This window comes from Haliaeetus leucocephalus, unplaced genomic scaffold (genome assembly GCF_000737465.1).
Source record: "Haliaeetus leucocephalus isolate CR32 unplaced genomic scaffold, Haliaeetus_leucocephalus-4.0 Scaffold886, whole genome shotgun sequence".
Classification (NCBI taxonomy): Eukaryota; Metazoa; Chordata; class Aves; order Accipitriformes; family Accipitridae; genus Haliaeetus; species Haliaeetus leucocephalus.
In genome coordinates this window covers 145,463-164,378 of record NW_010973322.1, presented here as the reverse complement: position 1 = coordinate 164,378, position 18,916 = coordinate 145,463, and the positions used below count along the sequence as shown (strand labels likewise).

The window sequence follows — 18,916 nt, the reverse complement described above, 5'->3', positions numbered from 1 at the left end:
GGAGAGAGGGTGGATGTAACCTCTGCCCTTTGGACGGAGAGCATATCGCTAACAGCCCAGCGCAGGCAGGCGTGCTCGCCTGGCCATGGTCGGGAGGCGGCAGGGTTTGCCCACGGAGAGGACTTGGCCAACCCACGACCCAACCAGGTTTTTAATTGCAGACGGGTGGGAATTCATGCTCAGGGTCCGTGGGGGAGCATGTCTCTGCAACGCAGGAGGTGGGCTGGCGCCAGGCAGCCCAAAATCCCCATGGCTTTATGTTCAGAAAAGTGGGACTGGCCAGCAGCCCCAGACGGCCACCCGGGTCCACGGCAGCAGGGGCAACTCCGCACTTGGCCTGCAGCCACCACCTGCCTGTGAGAAGCCCCAGCCCCCCCCAAAGTGGGGTCGTTTACTCAGTGTGCGAAAAGCCAATATACACACAGAGCAGAGGTATTTTATGCCAATTCCTGTTTGCGCAAAGATGGGGGCTAGGTAGTAACCCACAAAGCTAGCACACCTCATACCTAAAGGGGCAAGCAATTTATACGGTTCAGTTATATATTCAATTTCCAAAGTTCTTCCCCAAAACTGTTACTGGTAGTCGCTTATCTAGTACAGTTTCTATTGGGTTAAAGTTTCCCCGCTTTGAATTAAAAGTAGTGTTCTTTTATTCTACAGCGCATGCTCAAGGAGAGTGGGGGGGGTAAGTCTTTTGGTTTTGAATTGAGTCGGTGGTCGTGATCTCACCCTGCCACCTTTACATTTCCTCCGGTTATCAAAGATTTTTGCTGACTTTGTGCCTATTAGCAATTTTTCAACTTTTCAGCGCCTCCTGGGGTAGGATGTTCCCTTCTTATCAGTCTTTTATTTCTTCTTCAGGGGCACAGTCGTTACCAAGGCATGCCTTGTGTATACAGAGGATATCTTATTTCACAAGACCTTTGTGGTCTTCTTAAGTACATCACTCCTTAAGTACATCACTTGTGAAGTACATAATTTCTTACATCAGGAGCAGAAGTCACTTTTCCAAATTTTACAACTTGGATGAGCAACACCAACTCCTCCTATGTATATTTAAAAGCTTTCTAAAAGCTGAGCAAATAACAAAATACTAGTGAAAAATCTTTCTCTGCAGCGGCCACAGGGAAATCTCAGCTGCACCAGGGGCTGCTGAGATGGACAGAGAGGGAGAAGGATGGGTGCTCTCAGGTGGTGCAAGAGTTACACACACGGAGGCAGGAAGGCAAACTCTGCTGTTTACTCATGAGATTACTCAAGGAAGGGAGAATCAACCATAATCTAGGCAAACGCCCCATGGTGTATTTTGCAATAGCCAGGGTAGCAGCAACTCCTGCCCGCAGCAGCTCTGCAGGGTACAGCGAGGATGGCAGCATCTGTAACGGGATGGGAAAGGAGGGTCAGGTAGCAGGGCCATGCCTCGCCACACTGTGTGTGTCCCTCTAGTCCTGCCCCCTCCCCCCAATCCTGTACGAGGTTCCCAGCATCATTTTGCTGCAGGACAGGTCACTCTTGTCACCTGTCCATGGCCATTCCCCCACTACAGCAACCCTGTGTCTTCCATCAGGCATTGGCAGAAGGAGAGACTCCAGGAACCCACTTGGCTCTCTGCAGTAGTGGCTTTCTAAACCAGCACCAGCACACCCAGCTTACCAGAATATGCGTAGCTCCTTCCTCCGGTTGATGTCTCTCTTAATTTGGCAAACAGAGCACAGGGGGCAGCACAGAGTGACACAGAAGTCAGAGCAAATGGACCCCTGTTAGGAAGTAGTCGGTTAGGGACATAGGTTTCCCAAAAGGCATGTTTCAGCCAAGAAAAGGTTAATCACATTCCACTTAGTGCGCCCTTTGTTTCCTGGCTGGCTGAAGCATCCTGAGTAGCAGACACTAAAAACCAGAGGTTTTGGTACTTGGGAGGCTGGAGTATCCCCGACACTATGGAAAGTAAGGAGGGAGCCCTTTCTGCAGGCTGCACATAGCTACTTATCTTTCAGCTTCTGAGATTAAGACTTGGGGGGAAAACGAATACAGAAAGAGACAGTTTGGGAAAACTGGACTTGGGCCCCCATGGTTTGTGCTGGGGATGGCACTAAGCCCTGGTGGGAAGAAACCATTTCACGTATGTATTGTATGCGAATAACCACCTTTCTCCTGCATCTGATTATGGATCTTTATCTATGTAACCAACTTAATCTATTCTTTAGTCTGCCCACAATGATCTCAAATCTTTCCCATCTTTCAAAGATTGGGGATGGCAATGGGAAGCAGCAGCCGAGGCTCTGTGAGCCACAGTGGTCAGTGGCAGCTGAAGGCAGGACATGTGCCCCCTGTGAAGGGTGCTGGGAAGGAGCTGTTTCTGGTTAACATGCGTTGTTGGACACCAGCCCAGGGATCAGCATGTCCAAGGGCATCCCAACCCCTGTCCTGTGCTCCTGGCATCATGCAGGATACAAAAGTGGAAAAAAGGGTGAGCAGAGAGCACTGCTGCCCTGCGCTCATCCCTGATACACAGAGTGAGGCGCCTCGGGGTCACCTTGTCTTTCAGCCTTGCAGCATGGTGAGGGGGCAGGTTAACCACTGACCGGGATGTTGTATCTGGTGCGGTAGAGGGTCCTCATGGCCACACTGGTCCCGCACAGGCAACACTCGTTCATGTCCCCAGCCACTTGGCAGGCGAGGCAGGGGAAGCAGAATGCCCCACAGCAGCCTGGCAGGGGGAGAAACACAGCAGCGGGTGAGGCTCTGCCTACCCACCCAGCACCGCCGGCATTGGGGGAGGAACTGGGAGGACAAGGCTACATGGCTGTAGCTATTGCACCACCGACCCGAGCGGCAGGGGCAAGAAAAGTGTCCCAAAGAGGGCATGGGATCGACCGCAGCATGTCACTGCTGACAGCTGAGACACGGGACTACCCAAGGCACTCACAGACGCTGCAGTCGCTGCAGCAGTCCATCAGCCCTGTCTGCCACATGCTGCTAGAGACAACGGGCGCAGCCATGCTGAACTGCGGCTGGATCGTCACAACAGATGGGGTGGCCATTCCTAGTTGCTCTTCTGAAAGAGATGGGAGGGGAATGGGACAGTTAGTGAAAGAAATGTGGTTGGTCTGATCCCCCAACTGAGCTCATCACCATTGCTCTTCAGCAGGTGGTCTTTCACCCAGCTCCCTTGCTGCTGCTGGAGGTGACGAAGTGTAACCAAATCTTACCTGCATTTGTGTCTTTTCAAGGTTTTTGCATTTTCTGCCATTTTGTCCAGCCTTCAAAATAGCATCAGGCCATTGATGTTCCCCACTCCACCCCAGAAAGGCTTCGCTAGCGCTTAGACACAGTTCACCAACTTCCCTTGTGCCAAGCAGGGCTGGGCGGTGAACCTAGGCTAAAGCCAGTGACTTGGGCATTTAGGTTGTTGAACTTGGCATATTTTTCACAAGATTACTTTGGCACGCGGACAAAGCATGCAGGAAGCAGCTGTGGTCTCGCATTTCCTTGTAATTCCAGGCTCCATGCAAGTGAGATACTGTAGAAAACTAGTATCTCTGGTTTCTTGTCATAGAGAGCCAGAAAGGCAGAAACTCAACACTATGTCCCAAGTCGGAACCCCAGTCCTTGCCTTCCTGCAGCTAAGCAGTCAAGTGGACCTTGAAAACCAGTAAAGCCTCAGGTCTAAGAAAACCCCCCAAAATCTCTGTGCTCCTCCTATTCACCCAGCCAAGCAAAAGACAGCACAAAACATTCTCAGATAACAATTAAAAGCAAGTTTTGCCCTGAGGTCAAGGTCTTCTAGTTATGCACAAACAGAAGAAAGGGGAAGGGGAACCCCCCCCCCCCCCGACACTGGCCTGCTCACATTTGTCAAGACTTTTTGCTACAAATCGGGGTTGGTTGTTGGTTTTTTTTTTTTTAATTCCCCGCAGCCTGGCAAAGGCAGCACTATGCTGCTGGGTGGTGAGGCTCCTCCCCACGCAGCCCCGTGAGCTCCAAAGCCAGGGACAGAAACTGAAACAAAGTTCGGCGTGGGAGTGGGGCCCCCTCCCTTCCCCACCCTCTGCAGCAACGCACAGTCCTCCAGAAATCTCACCCCTGGCTTCACCTGGCAGCACATGCCAGCCTGCGAGCCCGGCGTGAATGCAGCCAGAGGCACCATCAGCTTCATGTCCAGAAAGAAACTGTGAGCGTTCATTGCCTCCAAGCGCTTCCCTCTGTCGACCCACGGCAATACTACCGACACATGGTAAATCTCTCCACTTTCTACACTGAAACAAATGCACCTTATTCTGTATACGAGTATTATTCACATGCTTTCTTCTCTCTTAGCTGCAAACATTAATGAAGAAATTGCGACATTAAGGTGCTTGTCACCAATAGCACACCCCACTGAAAAGGATAGCAAATACACAGGGAGACCGGGCAGCAGCATATAAAAGCACCTGACATGCAAGCTTCTGGCAGGAGAGCAGCTACTTCCAGCACATCCTCAAAGCCTACCAGAAAACACATAGAGCTAAGCAGCCTTGCCAAGAGGAGTTTGATCTTGAGAATCCGTGTAGACAAGAGAGAGCCCAATTTAAACAAAGAGCGAAGTACCCGCCAGATTTCTTTAATGCAGTTATACAGTTCTGGTAGCAGGAGAAGGCAGCAAAGGCATAGTAACCTCTCCGTAATCCAGCTTTTGTGCATAGCTTTTTAAAAGTCCGCATCCCCCCCTCCCCGTCAGTAGTATTTGCCTTATATTTTGCTTAAATTATGTGCTGAGCAGGAAAAAAAAAAAACAAACCTCTACTTTTGCACTATTATTCCACTCTTCCCAGGCTAACGAGTTTTTACTATTTCCATGCTTTAAGAGAACCAACCTTCTGGTGAGCAGCCTGTGTCAGTGCAGTCAGTCTTCCTTGCTTGCCAGGGTCCTGCACAGAGAGGCTCTGGGGAAGATGAAACTAAACTTTCTCGCTCTTGGAAGGCTTTTATTGGCAGCCAGCAGTGAGCAAGCATAATGGTGGGAGGTAACTGGAGGGGGAGGTCAGGAGCTGTGCCCTGTCTGTACGAGTACAGGCTTAACGCACATGCAGAGAGCAACATTTTTTGCTTTTTCCTTTTCCCAGAATTAAATCACAGACTGCTATTCATCTTTTTTAAAAATGGTTTCATGTATATTGTCTTACTCCCTTAACTCTGTCTACATGTGGTTGTTGTTCGGGGGGGAACAGCTCTGAATGATGTGCATTTGTTGGGATAGACCTTTTTCCAACATTTTTCCCCAAAGAAAATCAGGGGGTGGCTCCCTGTAGGTCAGCACCCTGTGCCATGACACTGTGATGGGGGGGAGCCCCAGCCCTGACTGTCCTCCTCCACTGTCATTCAGCACTGGATAAGGAGGCAGCAGGACGCGATGGTACCTTTGCTTTTAGTCCTTTCCTCCATCTGCAGTAAGTGTGCTCCCTGCTCCTTCTTAGGGATGCGTTTGGGTTTTCATTTCTGAGTTAGTAAATACACCCCATGTGGAGGCTTTCTATAAAAATTAGGCTGATTCCCCCTAAGTGCTTGTCACAAGCCATGCAGCCCAGCTATTGTAAAATTAACTGAGTCCTTACCATACATGTATCCATTTCCCTCTATGAGATACTAATATTTACTATTTCTTCCCTAACATGCCCCAAGCATTTAGCTGCACACACTCTGTGCAAGTCACTGACAGTTTTGGATGCACTTCCACATTTCACAGAGAAGCTGTGACACCAGGACAGTGGTTTCTGTTTCCCAGCGTCATGCACACAGCGTGCAGAGAGCAGAGTGGGTCTGAGCAGCTGCTTGCCCAGCAAGGCAAGTTCAAAGCATCCCACGTGAAGTGCTAATGGTGTGTTCCCCTTCTCTCTTGCCATCGAGATGGGGGAAAGGAGAAGTTTGAGTTAAACTGTAACTTATAAGGTTTGTCAACAGGCTAGGGTTTACGGTCCAATTAGGTGGAGCCTTTTACCAATAGTGCTGCTGAGATAACAGTGATCTGTGCCCTGAATTACTCCCCTTGACTTCCAACAGCTCCAAAGTTTAACTGCAGCTTTCCCTTCTTTATGATGGGGTTGCCTGGCTGATAAGCATTGAAAAACATTGAAAAAAACCCATTTGTTTTTCAAAAACATTGCAAGAGGTTGCGGGAATTCAGGTTTGCAAAAAGTTGTTCAGAAGATGCTTTCTGGAAGAGAACATACCTTACATCCCACCAGCTGGCTATATTAGGCTCATACAAAATGCCAGCTAGCCTAGGAGTCTGCTGGGGAGGGAGGAAGGGAAATGGGAAGCTGAAATGCACAGTCAGTATGGGAGATAACACATTAAAAAAAAAAAGCTCATCAGCAACATTTTAAAGATTTTAACAGTCTGTCCTTTATTCAGAGCTGGGGTGACACTGACTGAGCAACCAGGCCCTGCAAGTGCTTTTCTTCCACAGAAAAGCAACCCACTTCTACCTGCAATCCTGGTGCATCAAATGTAACTGCCTTTTGTCACCCTGAGAAAACACCACCCTAAACACCTACCTCAGCTCATTCCCTTCACCCAGAGGTCCTTCACAAGGAGTGCCCACTGCCTCCCGTCACAACTGCCATGGTGTCTGGCCAAAGCTCACCACGGGGCCTGCAGTCCCCTTCATGTATGGCTTCTCTGGATCTGTGAAGTGGCACTGCGGGAAGACCGGCAGTCAGCTGCAAAGCACACCTCTCAGCCACAGCAAGAAAACAAAGAGCAAAATGTCTCAATAGCTAAGAAGAAAGGAAGTGTGCTAACAAAACCAAACCTGTAATGACTTTTTCCACGTGGTAAGAATAAAATATTATTTCCAAGGAGACAATGGAAAAATTCAGCTGAAATTAATTTTCACCAATTTAATGTGTATTACAGTAAATGCAATTTCAATAAAGATTCAGGAGTAGAGGTTAAAAAAAACCTCCCTCAATACATTTTTGCTTTCTCTGCAAAGAACAAAGTATAAATTACACACTCTACCATTGTATTTTACAGAGAAATGGCAACCAAAAACTAGTTTATTCCATTTTACGCCAACACCATCCATGTGCAAACGTTCCCGTTTTCCAAACTATTTGAAACAACTCCATCACACAACTTAAAACGCTACCACGAATGAGCAAAGCCATCTTCCCCAGTACGCTGCCTCATGCTCCTAGTTACACAAACCCTGGCATCTCAAGTGGCAAGGAGTGGGTTCATTTACAGAGGGTCCACTGTAAGCCCACTGGTGTGCAGGTCTGGGGGGGGTGGGCTGCCTGGCGGAGGAGGGTGCCTGGGGGCCTCTCCAAAGCTCTGGTCTCACCTGCCCTTTCAAAAGGCGGAGCAACAACCTCAGGTTTTCAACAGGTTTTGTCTCAGACATGGAGAAGGGCTTCTGTATCTGAACTTTTTTCCCAGATGTCTCAGCTGGTTCAACAGAAGAGCACCTCTCCCCCAAACCTTGCCTCCTTCCCACAACTTGGAATGATTCAGGTGAAAGGAAAATACCTGCAACTATAAAAGCTGGAGGAGAAAAGGAGCTGAGCAAAATGCTAGGGGAAATTGTCACAGCCCTTAGAAATACGGCTAAGGGTCAGGTTCATATCTCACTGAAACTGAAGCGACTGCAGTTGGTACAAGAAGAGAGCTGTTCCCTGCCCACGCCTGCATGTCCCTCATCCCTCCCATGCCAGGGACACTTCACATGGTGAAGCGGGTCCACTCAGCTGGCTGATCAGACAGAAAATGGCACTGGGGTTATGGCTGGGGGGGGTGCATTGCCACCTAGGCAAGCTGCCTGAACCCCTCATGCCACAGACACCCAAACACAAGGTCCAGCGCACAGTGGGGAGTTCATGGCTGGGGCCAAGGGTGTCAGCTGCTTTGCAGCAGCTCACAGCCACAGCATGTTAGACCCAAAGGAAAGTAGTAGAAGTGGTTTCACATCTACCTGCAGTCTCATGCTGGCTGGGCCAAAGGTTTGTCACAAGATGTTTCACGCAGCCTGGCTGAGCTTCTGCTTCCTGCACTCGTCTGTTATTTTTCACCACCCTTTCCACGGTGGCACTCTTCCTCTGAGTCACTTGGATTTATAGGACCACAATGTCGTGCTGGTACAGGTGATGGGTTACCTTAATTTTTCAGCCTGCTTTTTAGTCACTTCAGCACACAGGATGCTCTGATCTTTCCATATGCTGACACACCTTCCTGACTTTGAGTTGAGCCACCTTTTCGCTCCCACGTTACGCTAACATTGTCTGGTGCTGTGCCTGACCTACTGACCTGGTGACCTGCTGCAGCTGGACTCCCTTCCAGCCACGCTGGCTGTCCCATGTCCTCCAGCCCATGCTGTTAGCACACCACAGTTCCTGAGCTAGGTGCCTGCAGCACATACTTTCCTGAAATTAGAGGGAGGGAAAAATCTGACCCCCCTTGCATTAACAATACCATATTTACCAAGAAATACACCAGGCACAAGTTGTCTTGGATGACCCTATCGTGAGTCCCTGCCCCTGGCAAAGGTGTGTGAAAGCTCCCATGTGCCACTGTCCCAAGTGGGCTTCTAAGTCAAAGATCCAGACCCACCACAAAGGGCTGCTGATGCCTTGGCAACCTTTGCCCGTATCCCCGCAGGAACTAGCACCCCTACATAGGTACAGCTACTCCTGGACAAAGAGCTGGTGTTGCTTTGATACACCTTTCTACAAAGTACAATGGAAGCACACAAAGGCAAGTGTTTGTGTTGGTTACAGAGTTTTCTGTTTTGCTGAGCAACTGCTGGTGTCTCATGTTTGCCTTTGCAAGGCACGTTTGACCTTCCTGCTGCCTCCAAAAGCATCTGTTATCTCAACATTCAGTGGAGGAACATTTGGAAAAGGAAGGGGAGCTGAAATGCAACATTTGACACTGGAGGAGAAGCTTCCGGAGGACACTGTTTACTTCAGCAAAAACACACTAGCTAATAATAAAGCTGCTTAGAGATAGGTGTATTTGAGAATTTTTTAATGGACTGTATCTAAACACAGCAGTGAGTGTCCTTGTGAAGATTTGGAATAGAATGGCTTGGGAATGGAAGAAGAAGAGAAGATACTACCTGCCAGCAGATACAAACAGGGTTTTAGCGAGGAAGTAGTTCAGCCTTTGTCTCTTTTGCATTTAAAAAGTTATTTCTTATTTCTGTGTATTAATCTAAAATGCTCACGCAAACAGCACTCTCAGTATTATAGCCTAGAACCTAAACCTTCATTTTTCAGGCAATGAACCTAAAATACAGCTATGGCTTACCTTTATAAACTGCATTTTCAGATGAATTTGGAAAACTCCCACTGAAAACATGCAAAGATTTTCAAGTTTAGGACACAAGGACTGTTTCGAAACTTGAATTTTTACTCTACTTAGCTACATCTTCTTTTTCCTCTCATTACAAGATGAACACTTGCTGGTGACAAGTTGTCACCAGACAAAAGACACCAGTAGGTTCAAAGGCACTATAAAGTGTGAGCTCTTCCCAAATCTAAGCTACTTAAAGACACTTTAATATGTTAAAAATGGATTAATGACTTTTGCCACAACCTCTCCAAGGTAATATTGCAAGTATTAAGAAACTGATCGATACTAATTATATCACAAGACTTTTTTATTACTAGTAAATGCCTTATAAGCAAAGTTCAAAACAAAGTTGCATGCATCCAATCCTCCTGCTACAAAATGCAACTTTGTCACATAATTGCTCAGAAACTCACTATTCTTTGTTTTTATACTGCTTTTCTTCAACTTAATACTTTCTCCACCCCAAAATTATAAACCCTTTTTAAGAACAATTTCTGTATAAGGACCAAGAAGGCCCTAAAAGCAGTTATGCTTCCTAACATTTTCACATATTTCTATCTTACATGCAGTCAGGCTGAAAAATCTACTCTTCCTAATTTGCTCAAAATATATTTGACATCACCTGTTTAAATAGTAAAAGAAAAAAACCCCAAAACTTTACAAGGCGTACATTAAAAAGAAGTGTTCAGAACCAACAGAAGTCTGTTCCAGCCCCAGAAAGGACTTCCTGTGACCAAAGCCATTGATTCCTTATATGCTTTCTCATTTCCCTGCAACAGGAACTTATTTGCCTGTTCACCATCATCAGTAATGCAAAACTACACAGTTAGCAAACCCTGAACACATGGCTCTGGACTGCAATGTCTCTCAGACATATCGGTTTAAATAACCTTAAAATACGACACCCATCTTCACAGCTGGAGCAGTACGCAGCCTTATTTCTGGGTGCAACTGCATGCACAGTTATGACCCACTACTCAAGGACCAGAGCGGTCATCAGGAAAGGCTGTTGGAATACCATAATGAGTTTGGCAACCAAACGCTCTGCATCACTGAACCACAGCCCTGCATGCAGGCAGACACAAAGCCACCCGTGGAGAAAAGCATGCTTGCATTGCCTACCAGTATGTAAATTGAGGTAAACTCCACCATATCATTTTCATGGAACAGGCCTGTCCGTTGCTTCTTCCACAGAAATTAATTCCAGAACGCGCCATACAAGCTCTTTAACACCATGAGTCAAAGAAAAGGTTAACTACCATGCAAATCCTGTAACTGAGAGAGCATAAACCAGTTGAAAACATGAATGGTTTGGAGCAATGTAATTGTTAGCCTGCAGTTGCTCTTTGTATTGTTCATAGGCATTCTCCTGTAAACAAGTTCTTCCTGTAAGACTACAAATAAAACCAGTAGGCATGAGTCAAAACAAATAAAATAAAAAAAATAAAAAGAGGATCACTTTGCATGATGAATTTGTAGCTCAGAGTCAACCACCAGTCATGCAGACTTGGCAATAGCTCTGGGCTGCTCTGTGTTTGGTTTAAGTCAGTAGTGTGTGTTCAATTTTTTGATAAACAAGCTGGGCTCACTCTGTGCAGGCAACTTAGAGCTCAGCTCACTCCGTCCAGGCAACTTTGCAGAAGTCTGTTCTTTTCACATAAAAAGAAACCACTGCCAGCAATCACAGCAAGAGCAAAAGGTAATTTTAAATACTTCTCTATTGACTTCTTATTCTGGCTCACACACTCTCAGAGTCCTGACTGCTTCTAGACATGTCAGGATAAAAATTGTTATTACAATTCTTACATGCAACAAGCTCCAACTCAAACTGAAAATTATTCATGTAATAAATCAGAACACCAAACATGTACAGCCAGATTTTATTTACATCCTAAAATCACTTTGCATTTTCCCACGTGCTGTCACTAAGAGACATCGGTGTCATATAAAGTCTTGGGCTTACAGTCTTGAGAGCTTGACAGAAGTTTGCTTGTACTACACAGGACCAGCAGAGCAGCTTCACTTGTTGAAGCTTCTATGAAGGTTGAAGTCATTTAAGGATAATCAAAACTTACACTGTAGGATAATCTCATTTGCATATTTTCAGAAACAAGAATGTTTTCACCAGCTTTTATAAATAAACAGTATAAAACAGCTATGGTTATGTAGTACTTACACTTTAGCTGGACTAAAATATCAGTATTTATATTAATTTCAACTACCTGTTTTCTAAAGGCTCTTCTACATTTTTTAAGTCTTTTCCTTTCCACAGATTTCCAAACACAATCCCTACGAAGAGCAGAACTCCTACAGTACGATTTGAAGCAAATTTCTTCCAACAGTCTTCAGGTTTGTCTATGTCCAAAGTGTAAATCTGCAAAAGCACAGTATAACATTCTAGCATTATTATTCTACAGACTCAGAAATATTTGACACATCACAAACAGACACAGAACTTCAAAAACTGAATCTCAAATTCCAAAGTCTACCCTCACCGCCACAATAAACAGGAATACTCTGTGTTTACAAAGGATTTTTTGCATAACTGGCATCTATAGTTACCTGACAGATTTATTCAACATATAGCAGAAAAGTCAAGGGTCGTATATGAACATGATTCCCGGACCCTCTCAATGAAGGACAGTATAAACAGCCCAGATACTGGTGGGACTGGTTTGACATTTAAAAATGCAAAGTTATCTGGGCATGTAAATAAGTCTTTTTGAGATTTTTCTCAGTAGGTAGCCACCTATTTCTTCTGTGGGAACTTTAAATAAAAATAAAACCCCCAAACCTGCCTGCACCTTTAAATCTCTGCTGCAAGGTGTTGCTCCGTGTTTCAATAGAGACAAGGCACTGGAGAGCCAGCAGTGAACCAGGCTAACTGGAATTCACAGGAAGATGCCCGGCCCTGCGTAGTCACACAGGACTGGTTTAGTCCAATTGCTCTTAGCCATGTTTGTTCAACTCTCTTGCAAAAAAAAGAACCAGGACACCTGCAACAACAGCTAGACGCCAGGCTTGCCCAGCTTGGCAACTAAAGGTGAAAAAAACCACACAGTGCAGCAAGAGCAAAGTTATTGAAAAATATTCCTGGAAACAAAACTTGGTGCAAAAGTCTTGAGAAGGATGACAAGAAAAAATGTTAAGCAAAACAAGTGAAAGGATTAATAAAAAAGTACACCCCAAAACCTCAAACCTTGCAATTCAGCCTCTGAAGGAGTCAGAACGTATTCAACTAAAAGAAGTGAAACTTTCCCTGAGAGACTTGTTCCTCTGCCATTTGCAGCTGTACAGAGGTGACAGGGCTGGTTTCTGATCAAATAATCTGAAATGCTGTCCACAAGCTTCTAAGACACAATGTTATCCACACCCTTGAACACCTGTCAGGCCCTCAAGCACAGGGAGCTGAAAACACTGAACTGACAAATCAAACCTAACAGCAGCCAAAGCATGAGATACGCCTTCAGAAATGCAAAGCAAATAAAAGATATTATTTTTCTATCAGTGAACTTCTCGAATGGGGTAGAAGTTTGACATCTTCATGACCCAAATTCCTCTGTCTCAGGCACACATGCAATGAATTAAGGAAAACCTACTCCTCATATGTCTTACTCAGCTTTCTAAACTCAGGTAGTTAAGCACACGTTCAGAAATCTTGAGCAGGAAGATAAGCATGAGAATGTTTAAGCAGAACTAATATTAAAATAATCATTCAAAAAGAAGCTACTCTGTGGTACACAGAACAATGCTGCTCTTGTGACTTTAGCAGCCTACAGAATTGTTCTGCACTCTTCATGACTTAGATTCAGTAGGGCTGCATTCTCACTTATGAGAACCCTCCCTGCAGCAAAGTCATTTCCATTTGTGCCAAAACTACAACGTAAGGCCTCTCTGACAATTCAAACTGTAAACCATTATATAGTGGAATGTAGTATTCTTCCCTCATAGATTTCCAAGCACAATTACTATGAAGAGCAGTGGCTGACAAGTACCAGATGACATCATCACAAGAATTCTCTTGCTCAGAGGTATGTTTAATATCCATCACCTGCATGCACTCCTCCCATTAAAGTGTAACATGAGTCTGATGTGCTTTAAAAAGTTTTACATTAACCACAGACTTAACTTCTCCAACTGTCAATGGTTTTACTACTTGCAATGCACAAACCTCTTTGCTATCACTCACCTATCAAGACCAGCAATTAATTTTCACATAGACTGGTCACTACAAGACCGGGCAACACAGTTGTTAGGATTCAGAAAGAACAGGGTTACAAGATCCTATCTGCTTCTTTCACCGACAAAGCTATTTCCTTTCTTTCTGTTATTCATTAAAATTTCTAAACTAATACAACTACAAGACTGAACTGGATTGTTCTCTGTTGTAAAAAGAACTGTGAATTAGAACTGTCAATTGCCATAAAATTATAATATTAACATCTGCTGTAGATGAAGTGAAAAAGCCACAGAAAATTTTGTTATACTGTCAGATCCCAGACTGAAGCTCCAGACCACAATACAGAATAATTATTTAGATGTAAAATTAACCATCTCTAAGATTCATTTTCACATAGCTACTGTACAACATGTTATTAAAAAAAAAAAAAAAGCCTGCATGTGTCCTTGATACTGCAGACCATACAATTTTTTAAAGGAAGTGAACGATAATAATGTACATCAATTGTAGTCTCAGATCGTATGTGCTGAGCAAGAGCTGCATCAGAACAGTAAAAACTGGACAATCTTGCAGGACATTGAGGTGGATCTAGCTGCAGCTGCTACTGGAAGCAAGATTCCTTGAGATCACAGCTTAACACGAAGCAGTTCTTTTGTTTAGGAACAGATTGAAAAACAATGCTCTACAATCTGTGGACAGCTGGAGGTCTGTTCAAATGAGAGGTCTGCAAAAGGTACTTAAGAGAAGCAAGCTTACTGTCAGAAGACTTCAGTTCTCTTTACAGGTATTGTTTTTTTTAGGTAGTTGGTGAATTGATGGGAGTTGAAAAGCACTCTGATTTCTTATCAAGAACTTCCACATGGAAAAAGTATAAATAAATCCATCAAACCTGGTGTGCTAGGTGAGCCCCTACAGCAGCCACAGCAGAGTAATACGGGAATGTCTGGTTACAATTCATTCCTGCTATGCACAAACTCAGGAGCATTGCAAGGCTGAAGCCACTGAGCCACTGCTTCGTGTCCTCCTTGAACTGTAATGCTGTTGACTTCACACCGATAATGATGTCGTCCCTCTTATCCTAGAATGAAGGGATGAATTAGCAAAAAAATCCACAATCCAACTGCCACTTCATAAGGAAAATAAGAAGGGAGGCCTTGCTTAAGTTTCCAACGCTTCTTACTGGGAACCCAATTTAGGAGCATTTTTAGGTCCCTACATTAAAATTTAAATTAGAAGGTTGGTCCTTAGACTTGCTTTAGCAGCCAAGAGCTAATACCAACATCAAAGTTATTTACACAATGCCAATGCATAGGCACACAAAGTGCATTATACTTCCAGCTTTCTACCTGATACATAAAACATTTGCAAACAGCAATAAAAAGTGCAAGGGCTGAGGTTTCTTTGGTGCTGTTTTAGCTCAGCTGAGCATGAAGAACTGCAACAGGTTAGTACTGCTGTTTGACAACAAAGTTGTAAATTAAACACACAAACATACACAGATAACTAAAACTTCCCACTGTTACTCTACCTGATGTGCATAAATAGTATCGTATACCAGCGTCCACATTACTCCAGCTAAGTACAAGGGCAAACACACAGACCACTCACATGACCCTCTGATGGCAGACCAGCCAAGAAGGGCTCCCCAATTAAATGTAAGTCCTAAAAACATCAAGAGAGTAAAAAAAAGAAAAGAAGTTACAAGATTTCCAGGAGCAATCTAAATTACATGTATAGAATTAAATATTATTTATTCCAGCCTGTATCATAACAGCAGCTCTTTGTACAATACTGGCATCTCTATTTTTCTACCACTTATTTTCAGGCAGGTAATAAATACAAATAATTTGACATTAAATACCCTGGACATACAAGGATAAATACGTATAGCCACGCATTTTTCCCCAACTTAAATTTTACTTCACTAGCATAGGGAAACATTTGCACAGAACTATTCCAGTGTACTCAAACAACGGGTCTAAAGTTAAAACGCTTAGATGTTAGTATAACAAAAGATGTCAGTATAACTGACTGCAAGAGTGCACAGCAGCCAGCTATGGTACTTCAAGGCTGAAAATGACAATTTGGGTTGAAAAAGCTGAAGGCAGCTGGAATGTGAAGGCCAAGATACAAAGACACATTTTAGTAGCTCAACCTGAAATATAAGCCCCATCAGTGTCTGCACAGGAGTTATTTTAGAGGCTAAAGACTGAAATGCAGGACAAATGCATGTTTAAGAAAGGTTTCGAGATAACCCCAAAACTAAAGCCAATTCTCAAATGACAAATATTTATTTTCTCCCTCCCTTCCTCCCTCCCCTCACTCTGTCAAAATAAGGAACTGATTTTTAACAAAAAACCCCCAGACATTAACTCTTATATGTGTTATAAATTGTTTAAGGAGCTTCTGGCACAACAGAACTTTGTCTATATGGTATTTTTACTTTAAATTAAAGTTATAAAAAAATCAGATTGCTTAAGTTCAATTACTAATTTGTAAAACACCCCAAAAACTCAATCTGAAGAAAAAAAACAGTAAAAAATATTTCCAGCTCACCCAAAACTAACTGTGGCCAATATGTTATTCTCTTCATCAGGGGGTAGGTTATCACAAGAGGCAAAGAGGCTGTTCCCAGAACAATACTGGAAAAAGTACCAAGAGGTTTATTGCTTGCCAGTCTAAAGATCATAAGATACAGCGCAGCGTTACAGGAGCTGTATGTAGTACTGAACTAATTCTTTTACTTTCACATATAATTCCACAACTAATAACCTCCTCCCTCTGCCCCCAACACCTTTTCTGCTGAAAATCTCTGTGCTTAACTCTGGACCTGGAATCAAAGTTTAAAAAACAAAAGATAACTTATACGTCACCTATAGTAATTCAGAGACAGAAGCACACAAAGTGCCAAGCTAAGCTGTCCCCCAAGAAAAATGAAGGCCTGAAAAATAGAGATATCTCCAGCTGCCAGAGGCCTACTTGCTGTCCTTGCAACCTAAAAATGAACAGAATAATGTTAATATAAAATCCAACATAACACATTCCAATATATCTTAAAACTAAAAGCCACACCATTGGCATATAAGCAGAAAAATAAACAGGTCACAGAATGTATGAGACGGAGTTCCTTCAATGATAAAAACCTAGCATATAATCACAGACAAAAGCTGTATTTCTAAGCAGCAGTGCTTATAATAGAAGCATGCAGGCTTTAAAAACTAGAGCAGAAATAAAGTGCCACTTGTGTGCAAAGAGGCTGGTTAGAAACACTGTAGACATCTTGTATATGAGTTTTATTACCTTGGGGGATGGGGATCAGACTTTAAAAGTTGTGAGCTAGCTATCCCAATTTCAAGCAGCACTTCCGTGCTTAAGTGATTACCATGTAAAATATTGTAAAGATGCAGGGCTTCTTTAGCACACCTAACCATTTTTAATAACCGTGAAAGGACAATTAATTTAAGCCTAGTTGGGATACAATGGAGTTTAGAAACTCTGTCTTGAACAAGAAACCATATAAGGTGAACTGAAGGAAGAAACAAATATCAGAAAAAAGTTAAATTGAAATGTATGGCGGGTAACTTGCCAAAGGTGATGATTGCCAAAAGAAAAAAAAAAAGACAAAAGTTTTGCATCTTGATGAAAATGGTATAAAGTCTATTCGAAGAGGTTTGAAAGCCAACTTTTTACGGAAAACTATGTATGTATAAAGTGTTCCGTAAATGCTTTAATAATGTGAATTTAAATAAGCTCTTTTAGTTTGTTCTTCCCCCGCATCAGGTTACATTGAATGTCAAATACTGTTTTTGCACTTTAAACAGGCGCTTAAGATATCTGTGACCAGTTCCACTGCACATCGTAACTAAACATGGGATGTTTCATTTAAAGACAAGAAAAGCAAACATTTACTAAATAATCAGTAACAAAAAATCTAAAACCCCAAACCACCATCACCAACACAACCTAACATCCTGCTATTGACCTGGCCTGTATCACGCTTGTTTTGAAGATACCCTTTTAAGATATGTAACAGTGAGCTGCGATGGGAATTTGTAAAACTTTAGAGCTAACCACATGACATTAATGCATAAATGAATTCACTATACTGAAAATTCCACCTTTCTAATCACACACCTCACCCTGTCAAATATTTTTAGCATATATAGTTGTTAATAACCTCCAAACCCTAAACCACCCAAAGCTGCCACAAAACCTGTACTGATTCGTTGCCTTCCCAACAGCACAAATATAACAGTGCTGTAAGAAGAACTTAACATATCAGATTGGCTTGTTATCCTGCCTCTTGCCAGCACTGAAATCCAAACCCCAAAAATGGAGGAACAGTGTAGGAACAGAAAACAGGACAAGCAAACAGTGACGCATCACTAGGATACTCCCCTCCAAGCCTGTACGTTTGCACATTTCAACATCTGACACTAAGCACTGCCTTTTGCTTATTTCCCTCTTCTGAGCAAAAGGGAGATGAAGAATACAACATAATAGAATAGGATTGGTTCAGGGTTGAGCATGATAGTCTTAACAGCCCTTCTCATGAAGAAATTAACAATACTCAAGGAAACCTTGCTCCTGAAAATTAAAAAAAAAAAAAAAAAAGTCATTCTTGGGTAGATCATAACTAGCAAGTGTCGCAAAAAAGTGTTTTTTATTTTGTTCTGTCATGCAAAACAAAGTTCAAAAATAATCTTGATCAAGTACTACCTACAGCTGACGACAAGGTATATTTCATCTTACGCAGAGCTAAGTACTCTAGAAGACTTACTACAGTCCTAGACAGAGAAATGTTACACAAAATAAAATGCTTTCTACTATTGTAGGAGGAAACATAGACAAATTAATTGCATACATCTCTGATAGAAACACGGAGGAATTTCTGAACCTGGAGCCCTATGCCTGCCCTCAGCAAGGGATCATTGGTGATGTTGGAGACGACTGGATGTGTACTTGGTTAATTAACCAGCAATTCACTTCCCTAGGTCTTTGCAAGCCCACGGGGCGCGCTCTACCTTTTTGTCATAGCCGCGATCCCACACGTCATTGATCGTGCAGCCGGCTCCGCGCATGAGCACGGCTCCGATGCCCAACAGGGACAGCATGTGCCAGTCCGGGAGGCATCCCGGCTCGGCAGCCAAGCCAACGCTCCAGGTGCACGGCAGGTACAGCAGCCACGTCCCTGAGGGAAGACAAAATCCGCGAGTGAGCGGGGTGAGGGAGGAAACGAGGAGCGGGGGGCCGCGGGACGGGACGGCGGCTCGCTGCCGAGGAACGGCGTCGCTCTTCGGCAAGACCCTCTGCCCGAAGCGAGGGCGCGTGTGGCCGGGGCGCGGTGCTGAGGCCGCCGGCACAGCACCCCCCCCGCCGCTCCCTCACGCCTCGCCACCTGCCGGC

The 18,916-nt window shown here is 44.0% G+C and overlaps 2 protein-coding genes across 3 annotated transcripts in view; both read right to left on the bottom strand.

The window, feature by feature from the left end:
- Nucleotides 1–725: 725 nt before the first annotated feature.
- PLAC8 (placenta-specific 8) lies at nucleotides 726–4,932 on the bottom strand. Of its 2 annotated transcripts, XM_010583282.1 has the most exons (5): nucleotides 4,854–4,932; nucleotides 2,927–3,055; nucleotides 2,583–2,707; nucleotides 1,654–1,757; nucleotides 726–1,376 (listed from the first exon to the last, which is right to left on the bottom strand). In XM_010583282.1, coding segments are annotated over exons 2-5 (345 nt in total). In that variant the 5' UTR covers nucleotides 3,042–3,055; nucleotides 4,854–4,932; the 3' UTR covers nucleotides 726–1,375. The 2 variants fall into 2 exon arrangements, with proteins under 2 accessions (XP_010581584.1, XP_010581583.1); XM_010583281.1 differs by lacking the exon at nucleotides 726–1,376 and having other exon boundaries at nucleotides 1,650–1,757.
- A 6,568-nt stretch (nucleotides 4,933–11,500) lies between these two features.
- COQ2 (coenzyme Q2 4-hydroxybenzoate polyprenyltransferase) overlaps nucleotides 11,501–18,916 on the bottom strand; it is a 7,496-nt gene continuing 80 nt past the window's right edge. Inside the window, exons 2-7 of the mRNA XM_010583285.1 lie at nucleotides 18,535–18,701; nucleotides 16,384–16,505; nucleotides 16,067–16,152; nucleotides 15,039–15,172; nucleotides 14,400–14,588; nucleotides 11,501–11,704 (exon numbers count right to left, since the gene is read on the bottom strand). Of these exons, the coding sequence (XP_010581587.1) occupies nucleotides 11,549–11,704; nucleotides 14,400–14,588; nucleotides 15,039–15,172; nucleotides 16,067–16,152; nucleotides 16,384–16,505; nucleotides 18,535–18,701 (854 nt within the window). The 3' untranslated portion in view covers nucleotides 11,501–11,548. The remainder of the gene's footprint in view (nucleotides 11,705–14,399; nucleotides 14,589–15,038; nucleotides 15,173–16,066; nucleotides 16,153–16,383; nucleotides 16,506–18,534; nucleotides 18,702–18,916) is intronic.

What these genes read in the sequence shown, in the direction of transcription:
- PLAC8 (XM_010583281.1), bottom strand. Translation starts at nt 3,041, where the DNA reads ATGGCCACCCCATCTGTTGTGACGATCCAGCCGCAGTTCAGCATGGCT. An exon ending in CTGCAGCGACTGCAGCGTCT is followed by an intron (nt 2,708 to 2,926) that starts GTGAGTGCCTTG and finishes TCCCCCTGCCAG; the next exon opens with GCTGCTGTGGGGCATTCTGC. An exon ending in GCACCAGATACAACATCCCG is followed by an intron (nt 1,758 to 2,582) that starts GTCAGTGGTTAA and finishes ACTTCCTAACAG; the next exon opens with GGGTCCATTTGCTCTGACTT.